This window comes from Coturnix japonica, chromosome 14, assembly GCF_054131305.1.
Source record: "Coturnix japonica strain WE chromosome 14, WE-NBRP24, whole genome shotgun sequence".
NCBI classification, from domain to species: domain Eukaryota; kingdom Metazoa; phylum Chordata; class Aves; order Galliformes; family Phasianidae; genus Coturnix; species Coturnix japonica.
In genome coordinates, this window is record NC_140676.1 from 3,249,365 (window position 1) to 3,262,355 (window position 12,991).

The window sequence follows — 12,991 nt, forward strand, 5'->3', positions numbered from 1 at the left end:
GGATATGGGCGAGGGTGCTGGGGGCTTTGTGGTTGGGTGCTGGGATTAAATAACCTGTGGGGCCCAGGACAAAAGGTGACAGTGCAGGTTCTTCAGGAGCAACAGCACCTTCCTGACAGCTGATGTTCTTCTCCCTTCTTGTTGATCCTTGACATTGCAAAGCTAATATTGCACCAGAAACCTGTTCCGAGGTGTCCACCTACAGAAGATAATCATCTGGATTAAGAGTTATTTAAAAGATGCCATAGTTATAGCATGGTGTTGGCTGATCTGTGAGTAAGAGCTGCTGCTATGAGTAGAGCAAAGGGAAAGCCACCACCTAGAAGGAAGGGAAAGGAGGTCAATAGCTTGGATGTCCCATGTTTGCCCTGGCAGCTGGCTTCCTCCCCAGGATGGATCTCTGGGATGGAGTGATGCATGCCACCTCCCCAGGAAAACCCTGCAGGTCTGGGTGCAAGAAGGAGAAAACAGCGTTCAGAAACACGCGCAATCAGGCTCAAAGCAGCTAGAAGCCTGGGAGAGGATTTTCAAAGGCAGGTCTGGCAGCTCGTACAGCGTGGCTGAACGATCCGTGCACTCTGACAACTCAACCTGAGCAGGTAATGACGCAGCCCTGTCTCAGTTATTTCTGCCAGGATCTGGAAGGTGGGGGAGGTAGCCAGGCACCCTTGTACCTCACTCAGCAGTTTCTCTCAAATTTACATAAATGAATCTATGCCAGACTCTTGTGAGAACAGCCTTTCCTGATAAGATCCTGGCTTACAGCGATGGACATTCCCTCAAAATCTGGTCTCACCACATTCTGGTGGCACACTGGAATCCCAAACCTTAGCCCACGCTGCCTGGAGATTACAACAGGATTTAAATCCATCCACCCTTAATGTCACAGTTACTATTAAATGCAGTCCTCTTGTACGAAGATACACGTACGTAAGAGCCCATTCAAAAGTGTCTTATTTAAGAGCACGCTTAAGCACATACTGAGCTTCACTGGCACATCCTAAACAATGAGGGTCTCAGAAATGCACCCGAGAGCTTTCCTGCACCTCTGAAGGAATTTGGGAGAACGCTGTCTAATGCAACTGTGCTTTTTTTCTATGCAAGATGACTTAGCAGAAAGAGCAGTTCTGCAGACAAAATCCTTTTCCTTTTCAAGAAGATTCTTTCTTACATTATTTACATTATAGCTTTTTCTTCGGCGACGTTTAAAAATCATGGCAGAACAAATAATTATGCCAGGGAAAAGAAAAGAAAAAAATAAAGAAAGAAAAAAAAAAAAGCAGGTGATTTTGGACAGGCAGTCTTTAAACAGGGGAAGGTGTGAGTCCATGAGAACATATCAGACACTCACTCCGGGGTATAATGGCAAAGGCAGCTCCATTAAGCTTAGCAGGTATTTTTTTTCCCTGCAGCCTCTTGAAAAGACAGATGGATTCCTTTCTGAGGGACAGCAGAGAGGCTTGTTAAGCTTTGTCATTCCCAGTATTCAGTGAAGAGAGTTTTTGGGAAAGATGCCCAGATATCGTGGACCAAGTTCAGCTCCAGCGTAAGCAGACAGAATTCCCACTGAAATCAATGGCAGTTGCACCTGCTGACTTTGGAGTTGAATATGGCCCAATATGTGGATACTATAAAGGTTCTGTTTCCAAAGTTTCTTCTGGCTTGTTTTGTGGGAATGCAGACCTGGCGCCAGGAACGTCAGAAGACCAATAAATTCACTATGGGAACTTCCAGGCAAATGACAACCCTCTCTCGCAGCACAAATACTGAAGCTCACACGATGCTGAGGGACAAAATCTCAGTGTTCCCCCAGTTCACTGGCACGAATACCACTTCTGGTTTAGAAACACTCTGAGAGAAGAAAATGGAGGGAGTTATTAGGGAAAATGCTTTGATTGGTTTGTCCATGGTGTTGGAACAAACGTTTGAATTACCCAGGATACTTGTTAGCCTGTAGGAACAGCGGTCTGAGGTGGCTGGGGGAGGTATGTTGTTCATCTCCTGGCTATTTGGTGGCTGGACTCAGCAGCTGCTGAGCTCCTTCTTCCTGGTTTGGGCTGAGATTTGGCTGTGGCGGTCTCCAGGGGAATGGAAGAACAGACAGAGCTTGGGGAGACCGTCCAGAAAAAGGCAGTAGCTTGAATGTATCCACGTGGCGTTGAATACAGAGGAGTTAACAAAAGCATTATGTGAAGGAGACAGTTTGTCTCTGTTGGGGCTGTGAGCTGCTGTTAACTGGGATTTAAACAACTGTGATTCAAAGTCCTTCTCTTGAGTAATTTCTCAGTTCCAGAGCCATTCTGGTCACACAGCACATGTATTCTTTGCAGGTTGTTTGTAGGCACAAAAAGAGAAAACTAAGACTGCAATGAAAGCTGTAATCTTAGAGCTCTCTCATTAAAAAAAAGAAAGAAAAGAGACTTTTATTCCTTTTTATTTTCTTAATGACAACAAAAAACAGCGCTAGACCCACAAGCTGCACTCTGAGCTGACCTGGGGTGTGATAATGGTTGATGTTGATGTTTGTGGTGCAAATCCCTCTCAGGGCCACAGCAGCCCACCATACCCCTGGCTTGGAATGGACTGCAGGTCTCCAAACAACGTGCTGGGAAGGACATCCCTGCCTCGCAGTGTGGGCAGTGCGCCCGCTCTGGGCACTGATATGTGGTGTGAAGAACGAGGGCAGTGAGTGGGACAAAGGGAAAGGGCAGCACGGCGCCAGGGAGAGGTGGCTCTGACAGGGAAGCTGAAGTCTCTCGTGTTTGGCACAGCCTGGAAGTGGCTGCCTGGAAATTTCTTTCCCAAGCCCCTGGCTATTAACATCCTTCTCTCTGTCTCCTCTGTCTTCAGAGCCATATTCCTTCTGCTGCCACTGAACCTCTGCAGGGCATCCATTTCTCCGCATGCAGTGCCCACGCATGAACCAATGCACAGAGGGTGAGTTAGGGGAAAGCTGATGTCACACCCGACCCAGTTTGAAGGGCCTTTTAAAACCTGCCCTCAGAATGTGCTAATATTTACACATTCCCAAACCATCTGGAAATATGTTCCAACTGCTTTAAAGCACTTTTAGTATTATTAAATGTACGTTCAGCCTTTCAGAGATGAATATTATTTTACCTTAATATCTAACAATAGTTTAACTGCCTCAGGAAAACAGCAGCAACAAATAACAGTAGGCACAGCCCTGTCTTTCACCAGACTTGAAGGAGTGTATTGATGCTTGCATGTCATCAAATGAATGGAAACGTGAAGAAATTAAAACTTAAAAGTATATGTTATATGCATCGTGCACCTGTAATACTTAGGTCTTTTTATTCTGCATAGGACTCTATCAAAGATTTGGTACCAGTGAAGAATTACAGCCCACATAAGCCACTACTGACTTTGTTTTGGGTTCCATTCTACATTCTGTGGAACTAGAATGAAAGCTCCCATCCCTTCTGGGGTCAAACACAAGTGCACAGAGAAACAAGTTCAATCTGAAATCAATTTTAAAGCAACAACTGTACACCCGAGGTTCAAAACAAAGTGAACCCCTGCAGCACCCGCAGTCCTTGCAATTCTCCTGTAGGTAGAAGGGATGAGGAACTGGGGCCAAACTGCACACACTTTTCTTCTTTCCCATTACAGAGGCTGCAGAATCTGCCCTCCAGTGAATGAATGGAGCACCAGGTGGGATGTGCAAGGCCAATGGTGGAAGTCTGATCCCACTCCCCTCTTGCTGGTTGAGCTCTGCCTGCTCCCCTCCATGCTGATAATGGGACTCACTTGGTGCGTTGGGAAACACAAAAGAGGAGGCCACTGTGAGACACTTGGTACCAAAGTGAGATTCCCCTCACAAAGCGGTTTCACAGCACACCGGCAGCCTGTTAGAATGCTGTCAGAAAGGCACAAACATCAGCATAATTTATTGGTGGCTATTTTAGGCAGGTGCACGGGAACTCTAAATATATGGCATCCAGCACTCGCTGCGGTTGCTATGGATATGATATCCCAGGCCTGTAACTAGGGTTATAAATGCTGTTGTGTGCTTATTATTGTTGTTATTAAAACATGAATTTGAGAGTTATGCCTGCACGGCTGCTGCCCCTAAATCGTCCACATAACGGCATACCTCCTTGTTTGAAGGAGGGAGGTGTGTGGGAAAGAAGCCATAAACAATGTCCTTTCTTCCCTTCACTTTTTATTTGCTCCAGAAGGGACCAATTTTGGACCACTGTCTGTAGTCGTATCAGGGCCAGGAGAATTAGAAACCTCTGCTGTGTGATCTACCCGTATCCTGCCCTGTGCTGCAGATCTGGAGCAGCAAATGGTGGTGGAGGGGCTCTACAGACACCTTGGGCACTGCAGCCACACTGTCCCTGTCCCCATCCTTGTCTCCATCCCTGTCTCCGTTCCTGTCCCTGTGCAAATGGGAAGCCACAGTCCCTTGCAGATGGGAACTTGTGGAGATCTCTGGTGCTTGGTACAATTCACATCAGCACAAAAAGTGGTGAATAAGGAAATAAATAGGCAACGAGCATTTTGCATCGCATGGAAGAGTTTCTTGTCAGACTCACTCAGTTTGTAAATGGATGTTTAGTGGGGAAAAGGAACAATGCGTGTGTCCACGTGCAGGTGAACGGCACATACTGGGCAGAGCACAAGGAGATGTTCAACCTGGAACGGAGTCTGGAAAAGGCTGCACAAATGGGGAGGTGGAAAAGGGAGGTGGTGCGTGCTCTGAGCAGCAGGTGAAGGGCAGCATGAACAAAGTGCTCGGGTGTTACAGGTTGTGACAAGCCGGCATCTGGCGGGGAGGTCAGCCTGCCCTGAGAGCGGAGCGGAAGCCAAAATAAAGTCTAGCCAGGTCTGTGCCGAGAGAGAGCACCGGGGCAGGGAAAATAGTGAGGCCTCTTTCTCCCCAGTGGTGGCCCCAGAAGGCAGCAGTGAGGCTGGTGTTTAAGTTAAAATATGGCTGAGGATATTTGCCTTGGGCAGATACATGTTTTGAGAGACCGGGGTCAGCGGCTGATTTAACCGCGTCGTTTCATCCCCGCCACCGCACTTCCTGCATTCTGCACTTAAGAGGAGCTCTAACAGGACACAGGTCTGCTGGTGGCATTCTGCACCGCACCCCGCAGGGTGAAATGTGTGTGCACTCGGCGTTCCTTTCTGTCCATCTGCCTGTCTCAAGGACCGTAAACCATCAGTGGGAAAAGGAAGCATGAAACCTGGTGCAAGCAGGGAGGGAACGAGTGTGGAAGCAGCGGGATGCAGGCAGGGTGAGCTGGGAGAAGGCCACTTCTGCTGCTGAGCAAAAAGCAAGCAGGGGAAGATTTTGCACACGTCTGGGTGCACAACACATCAAGCCAAATTTCTGTCATTTTAAAACAGTCTGTAGAACAGCGAGAGGTCAGTGACAGCCCCAGCTGTGTGCGGTGGGATGGCAGGAGGTGGGAAGGGGTGACCAGTGCTGGGAGAAGGACAGCAGCTGGCAAAGCACATCAGCAGCATGGATTGCAGGTGGCCATGACTGCAATGGGAAGTGCTCTCCTAACACACTCCTGATGTATGTAGATGGACTCGCAGATATTGTGACCTACAGGAGCACATTGACCACCTCATGTAACCTGATGGATGGAACATTTCCTTTTTGAGCCGGGGATGTTTGTATCCACTCAGATTTACTCCCTTTTGATGAAATTCCAACAAAACATTTTAATCATCTCCATCCAAAGAGCAGCGTTCAATCTGTACTTGCAATCAGTGCTGTTCAGCTTGTGACAAGATGGATATATCCATACATGGATTCCCAGTAACCAAACACCTCTCACGATTCACACCAACCTCAAGGAACAACAAGGAAATACATTTCATCGTGATGCACCACTGCACTGTTCTATAAAACCATCTGTATTTTGCTGAGGTTGCAGCAGGAGGCACCATGCAGATGCAGTGGGTCAGCTGCAGGTGTCCTGGCAGCATCCAGCCACACCATCCCCACTGAGGAACTACCATCACACTGGCACTGCACCCAGTGGCTGCAGAGCACCGCCACCACCATTAATCCAACCCTGTGCTGATATCTTCACTATATTAAGGTGGTTTTTTTTTCCTTTTAAAATAGTTTGTCAGGTTCCAGAAAGAAGCTTCGCTCCAGCAGCTCTGGGTGGTGTTTTTGAGACACTGCAAGCACAACTTTTTGTTCTCTGCACAGCATCCAGCACGGCGTGCTTGTCCATGGCTTGCCCTATTTGTCAGAGCAATGAAAGAACGGCTCTTTGACAGTAATAGAAGTTCTTTATGACAGCAGAGTGATGAATGATGGACACTCCGTTCCCACTTCGGCTCTGCCTTAACACAACAACACATTAATCTGTAAGTTACGCATGACGATGTGTGCGCATCAATGCCACAACGTGCACAGAGGGGACACTTGTTCTGCCCACATCCAGTGCCAGAACCGGGCACAGCTGGATGCAGCAACAGTGCAATGTGCCATCCCCCATTCCATGCCGCTATCAGACCGCACACAGAGTTTATGAGCCCCTCTATGTGCTGGGTGGCTGCAGTAAGATCCCCCTTGAGCCCTCTCTCCCCGTGCAGCTCTCAGCCCATCCCCATAAGAGAGCTGTTCACCTCCATGCATCCTCACAGCCCCTTCTGTGCCCACCCAGCAGCCAGGATGCAGCCCTTTGGGATGGTGTAAAAGCAGATGGAGGAACTGATGGAGCATTAATAATGTCAGATTTGAACCTTCCCTAATGAATCCCCCAGTCCAACCTGCTTGGGTGTGTCCATCCACCTGCCTGGCAGCACTGCGGGCTGCACACACAGGGATGGCAATGGGGGTTAGGGAGAAAACCTGCTGCTCTGTGCCTGCCCCCGGCCTGCATCCCACCGTGTGCATGGAGGGACTGAGAGCAGCCAGTGAGCGACTGCGGTGTGAAAACGGGAATTGGGTGCTTCTTTCTGCACCTAACTCAGGTTCTTCCATTTATTTTATTCCATTTTATTTATTTATTTTATTTCATTTATTTTATTTTATTTTATTATTTTATTTTATTTTATTTTGTTTATTTCATTTTATTTCATTTTATTTTTATTTTAATTTCTCCTCCCGTTCCATTTATTTCCTTCCCTCTCGCTGTGTTTATTCCATTCCACCCGTTTCATTCATTCATTTCCCCACCCAGCCGACCTGGCCCCTCCCCTCCCCTCCCTTCCCCGCTCCGCTCCGTTCCGTTCGGTTCCGCTCCGTGTTTTCCGTTCCGCCCGCTCTCTCTCCGCCGCCGCCGCCTGGTCGAGGGGAGCGGGCAGGGTTGGGGGGGCGGCGTGCATCGGGAGCGCGCACGGAGGCAGCAGCAGCAGCAGCAGCAGGGCGGGCACGAGCCCCGTCCCCGCGCGGCCGCAGAGGGAGAAGCGGAGCGTCGGGCGGTTGTTTACGAGGAGGGCGGCGGATAACAACCGGGATAACCGGGATAACAACCGGACGGATCGCGGCCGAGAGCGGAGCTTTAAGCGCCAGGAGCGGCGGCGGCGCGACACCCCCCCCCCCCACCAACCCTCACCGCCCCCCTTTGAGGAACGCGGACCCTCCGCGCGTTGCGGGGCTGTGACCTTCAGCGCCCCGCGCCCCTCCCGGCGCTCCCCACCCCCAGCCCGAGAGGAGGGGGGGAAAAAAAGAGCGAGAAAAAGAGCGAGAAAAAGAGCGAGAGGAGGAGAAGGATTCACGGAGCGGCTCCGGGAGGCTCCGCGCTGCCGTCCGGCCCCCCCCGCCCCCGCCATGGCTCGGCGGCTCGGAGGGATGCGCGGGGCCGGGCCGCGGGGTGAAGCGGCGGGGTGTTGAGCTGCTGAACCGCCCCGAGACCCCGCGGTGTGATTTTTATCATCGACGTTTTCGGATTTTTTTTTATTTTTTATTTTTTTAAATTCTCGTTATTTTGATTTTGAGGCGGCGCCGAGAAGAGGCGGCGTGTCGGGGGGAGCCGAGCTGTACCGAGCTGTACCGAGCTGTACCGAGCCGTGCTGTACCGAGCCGTGCTGTACCGAGCCGTGCTGTGCCATCGAGCCGTCCCCATCCCCGCGGCGTTGCGGAGCGGCCGCGCCTCTCGGAGGGCGGAGGGGGGACCCGGCGGGGCAGCCCCGTCCCCGCGCTCAGGGCCGGGCGCGCCGCTGTTGTTGTTTTGTAATCAGATTGTCTGGGCCGCCCCCCCCCCCCGCCTCCCCCGCAGCCCTCCCAGCTCCGTGTGTGTGTGTGTGTGTGTGTGTGTGTGTGCGGTGCTGGAAAATGGAGGCTGAGGATGCCGAGCGCCGGCCCCGCTCACGGCCCGAGGGCTCCGGGCAGCGGCGCTGAGGGGACGGGGCCGCCGTTGTTTGGCCGCCGGGAGAGCCGTGATCGCGGCGGGTCGTCGCCCTACGCCGTTGTTATTATCCGTAGGGCAGAAGAGGACAGTAAGACACGAGCCGGGGACTCCGTTGTTCTTTTTTGGGATTTTTTTTTTTTTTTTTTTTTAATTTTTCCGGAAAAGGGGATTTTTTCCAACTAAAAAAAGAGGAATGAAGTCTGGCGCTGGAGGAGGGTCCCTCGCCGTCTTCTGGGGGTTGCTGCTCGCCTTCGCCGCGCTGTGTTTGTGGCCGACAAATGGGGAAAGTGAGTATTGCGGGGCTGGGGGGGTTGGGGGGTTGCGGGGTTGTGTGCGGGGCCGTGATGTGTCGGCATCGCGTTGGGGGGCACTGAGTGCAGCCCGGGCCGTGTTTGGATGCACGGAGCTCCTCGGGGATCAGGATGGGCTGCTTCTGGTTTCCCGAGGAGCCCCCGATGGTTTTACGGGCTGCTCCGTCTCTTTCTCTCCGCCCGCAAAGCCGAGGTTGTTTCCTGTGTTTTGGTGCTTAATGCGCTGTGTGTGTGTGTGTGCCTCGTGTTGTCGTGGGGATGGAGGGGCGAGCTTTGGGGAGATGTGGAGCTTCTGTGATAGCGGTGGATTCGGGTTGAAGGGGGAAGTTGTTTGGATGCGCTGCCGACGAGGCTAAAACAGCCCGGTGTTTGAGCAAGATGCGTGTAGACGGAGTGTGTAACGCGCGTTGAGTAACGCCGCGTTTCATTAGGAGTGCCAATTAACTCCTTGCAAATGAGGCCCAAGTTGGGCTGGTGCGGGCGGCCGGGCTGGGAACTGCAGCCCTGCTGCCCAGAGCCGTGCCGAGAGGCAGCGTTAATCCGCAGGCTCGAAAACAAAAACCCCCCGTGCCCTTCTTCAGGGAAGGGCTTAAGCAGGATCAGCCCGCGTGGAAAACAGGGAGCGAGGAGATGCGGTGCGCCCTGCGGGTCTGCTGTGCTGCCTTTAAGCCGAAGCATTGGCCCAACTCCTGCCATAAGATCGGGCACAAAGGGTTGGGATGTTGCTTCCAGTCCTGCCAAGCGTTTGCCGTTGCCATTTAACTGAAACGACCCAATTAAGAACCTCCCAAATGAAATATCTCCTACTGATGTCCGTGTTTACGTGTGGGGAGGTTTGCTGAGGAACTCGTCCTGCTCTGATCGATCCCCTTTGTAGTTTGCACTTTAATGGCTTTTGTTTTCACCACTTATTGCCCAAAGAATTTTGCTGTTAGGGGGAAAAATGATCTCCAGAGCAGATGTTTTGCATCTCTTCATATTCTTCTCTCTCTGCAGCAGTGGAAGGAAGATTAATCTGAATTTTTATTTGTTTTTCATATATACTGTGTCGTAGCTAAAAGGCACTTCCATTTTCGGTCAAACAAGCACAGCATTCCTAAATAGGAATACAAAGGAGTTGCAACAGGAGGGGGAAGCCCATCTTTTTGATGCCAAATTATGTGAAATCTGTTGTTGGTTTGGAGACGGAGGGCTCTGAAAAATGCAGGTAGTCTCAGTGGTGTTCAACTGGGTGGAGGAGATGCTGCAAGATGGTACGAGTTTGAGACTTGGTTAGAACAGCATAAAAGTAACAAGGCCCTTGGTGAGGATGGAGCTCGTGCTGTGTCACAGTGCCTTTGGTTTGCAGGGCTGCACTGCTGGGGGCTCTTCCATCCAGGGATGGCTTTGGGATGCAGCTTAACTTCAGTGTTTTCTTCCTTTGGTGCCTTGAGCACGGAGGGGTTTGAGCTTTGCTCTCGTGTGGTCTGTGCTCGTGGAGGGGTGTCTGGGAGAGAATGGGGTGAGCATTTAGAATAAATGGATTTAGTTATTAATCATAGTTCAGACTGAGTGGATCTGCTCACCTTTCTATGAGCTCTTGTTCATCTAACTGATCTGTGCTTTGTATTTCTGATGCTAATAAGCAGCAGCTCATGTTGTATGCTTAATCTCTATCCCAAGCTGCCTACTAAAGCCCTCCTGCCCTCCCAGTGCCAGCGTTACACACACCTGGCTTCACATCAGCACCTCTGTGTGCATCTTTTGGTCGGTGGATGTTGTTGGATGGAGCTGGGAAGCTCCTGGAGCTGAGGCTGCAAGCAGGGAATGCTGGCGGTGGAGGAGCAGCCGGGTGTGGAGCAGTGGGGGTGGAAAGCTGCTGGGCGGCAGCGGTCACTGCGGCTGTAGGAGGGAGAGCTGGGCTCAGGTTGTGTGTGCTCTGTACTGGAGCAAAGGCCTGTGTGAGTCAGAAACCAGAGGGGTTAGGAAATGACTTGGCCAATGTTGGGCAAAACGCGTCGAGAATGAGAGAAAGCTGAGGAATGGGTGTGGATGGAAGGTGGTAATGAGGAGATTCAAGGCTGAGCCGGTGTTTGGGAGAAATACCCCCCTGTGTTTGAAGGGAGGGAGCAGTGAGGGGCTGCAGGCAGCAGGGTGGGCTCAGTATGGCAGAAGGCAGAGAGACTACAGTGAAATGAATGGTTTTCCCTCTTCTTAATAGGTGATAACTGGGCAGCAGTGATAGCTTTCATCAAGTGTTCTTTAATCTTCACACTGTGGACTTGTATCAGTTCTTGAGCTCTAGCATGAAGCTGTCTTGTTGGGGATCATGTGTGCATGCATGTTTGTACACATGGGATGATGGATCAGCTGCAGTTTGTTCCTGATGACTATGGTACGTGTTGGTGAGCGTCAGAAGGCTGAGGTACAAGTAATGGTCTCTGTAATCTCATAACTCCAGATGCTGCAGGCTGGTACTAATAGTTTTGTTCAGTTTGTTCTGACAAATACGTGACTTGAAGGTTTTGGGGCTGAGATGGAAGTGGAACGTGCCACTGCTGGGAGTGCAATGATGTGTTTGAAAGGCAGAAATACTGTTTTAGTATTTGGGTATATTTGACGTGTGTAATTTTTCTATCATTGTAAATTGTATAGACAGCTTCTTTGTATAGGATAGTTGGATTAGTTTTTATGATTTATGGAAGCTGCTTTAAAAAGAATGGCTTCGGAATGTTCATATTGCACTAAGGCAGGACTCGGCACACAGCAGTCGCCGGAGACACGCTGTGGTTGTTGGCCAGCCTGGTTCTTCCTCGTAGCCAAGTCATGACAGGTACAATCTGGGCTGGTTTCTGTAGTGCTATATTTATCTTTGTTGTGTCCAGAACTGTCTGAGACCACGTTTGAGGACAGCCGAGCAATGAGCTGCGTACCGTGCTCGTACCTCCTTGTGCTCACACTCTGCAGCACCGGTTCCCCAAACCCCAAACCAGGCTCTGTCCTTTGCACAGGGGTTGTTCTGCTACAGGAACTTGCAAACAGTTTGGCTTATTCATTAATGAAGGGGATGCATTCCTGCAGAGCTGCTGTTGGCATGGCAGTGGGTTGTGAAGGTTTAACTGGCGATTATCAGGGAAAGCTTTCCTCTCCAAACTCTGCAAGTGCCAAATATGAGCAGTTCCTTCAGGATTTCTCTCAAGGCACCGATTACTCCTTCACTGTCAGTGTATGGGAGTGTTGATGTTGATTTTTAAAATGAAATAGCTCAAAATTTGTTGAAAATCAAGCGTGAGATGCAACGTTGTTGCTGTAACTTACAGTTCCGTTTGCAGCTGGTTTGTAAGCTTTAATGCAGAACCGCTTTCTGTACTGACAATATACCCAGAGTTGTGCAAGTCCCGATGCTTTGCTCCTTGCTTAGTGGGCAGGAGCAGAAAGAAGCCTGTGTGAGTTCCAATGGTGCCACGGAGGTCTTTGAGGTAACTGAGTGTGTGGACTTCCCTAGCGAGGTGAGATCTGACCCCAGTGAAGTTATGGGGTTGTTCTCTGCATGTGCTGAGACGCACTTTGGAACAACAACTGTTGGCTCTTAAAGCTGCACAAAATCATTTTAATAATAATATGGAGGAATGATTCACATTAAAATTGTTGCTAAAGACAAGAGGCTTCTTAAGCAGGAAATCGGTGAATTGTCCATGTATCTGCTTTGCTGCAGTGATACATTAAATAGGGGTGTGCTGAGCTTCTGCAGTCCAGTGGTGTGAGGAGCTGGCTGTGCTGTCAGCACAGCGTGTGTGACCGGTCAGGAGAGTGTTATCTGCAGGCTGTTATTGGGGCCATTACGCTGTAAAGATAGCGCTGTTGACTTGGTGTGAGCTGAGCTCAGGTGGAAGCACTTTCTCCTTTGCAGGTGGGCTCCTCCTGCTGCTGCCCTTTCCCCCATGGGCTGAGCAGTGTGTGATTGTGATGGGCAAACAGCAACAGCCCTGCAGCTCTCGTTGGAGTCTGGAGCTTACCTGACAGGTTGAAAATAGACGGCTTGATGGGAGGATGGAGCACGCATAGAGCAGAGCTGGGATAATGCACTTTCTGAAGTCTCTCGTGTGTGTAACTGCTGTGGTTTGGAGCATTGCAGTCAGCCTGAGAAGGCTTCCAGGTTTGGACACACAGGGAATCTTGGTAAGAGCTGCACTGCTGTGTTTGGGAAGGTTTTTGGTGGGGAAAGAGGGTCTCAGATGTCTTGGATGTGAAAATGTCATCTCTTATCAAACTGATGTGGTGCTGGTGTGCTTATTTCATGGACAAGCAGCTCGGTGTTTACATTTTACTGCCATAATCTACGTGGGGATC

At 50.5% G+C, this 12,991-nt stretch overlaps 1 protein-coding gene across 2 annotated transcripts in view; it reads left to right on the forward strand.

Moving 5' to 3' along the window:
- The first annotated feature begins 8,479 nt into the window (after positions 1-8,479).
- IGF1R (insulin like growth factor 1 receptor) overlaps positions 8,480-12,991 on the forward strand; it is a 137,870-nt gene continuing 133,358 nt past the window's right edge. Inside the window, exon 1 of one of the 2 annotated variants that reach the window (XM_015873184.3) lies at positions 8,480-8,638. In XM_015873184.3, the coding sequence (XP_015728670.2) occupies positions 8,545-8,638 (94 nt within the window). In that variant the 5' untranslated portion in view covers positions 8,480-8,544. The remainder of the gene's footprint in view (positions 8,639-12,991) is intronic. The other variant, NM_001323201.1, reaches the window with a different exon arrangement.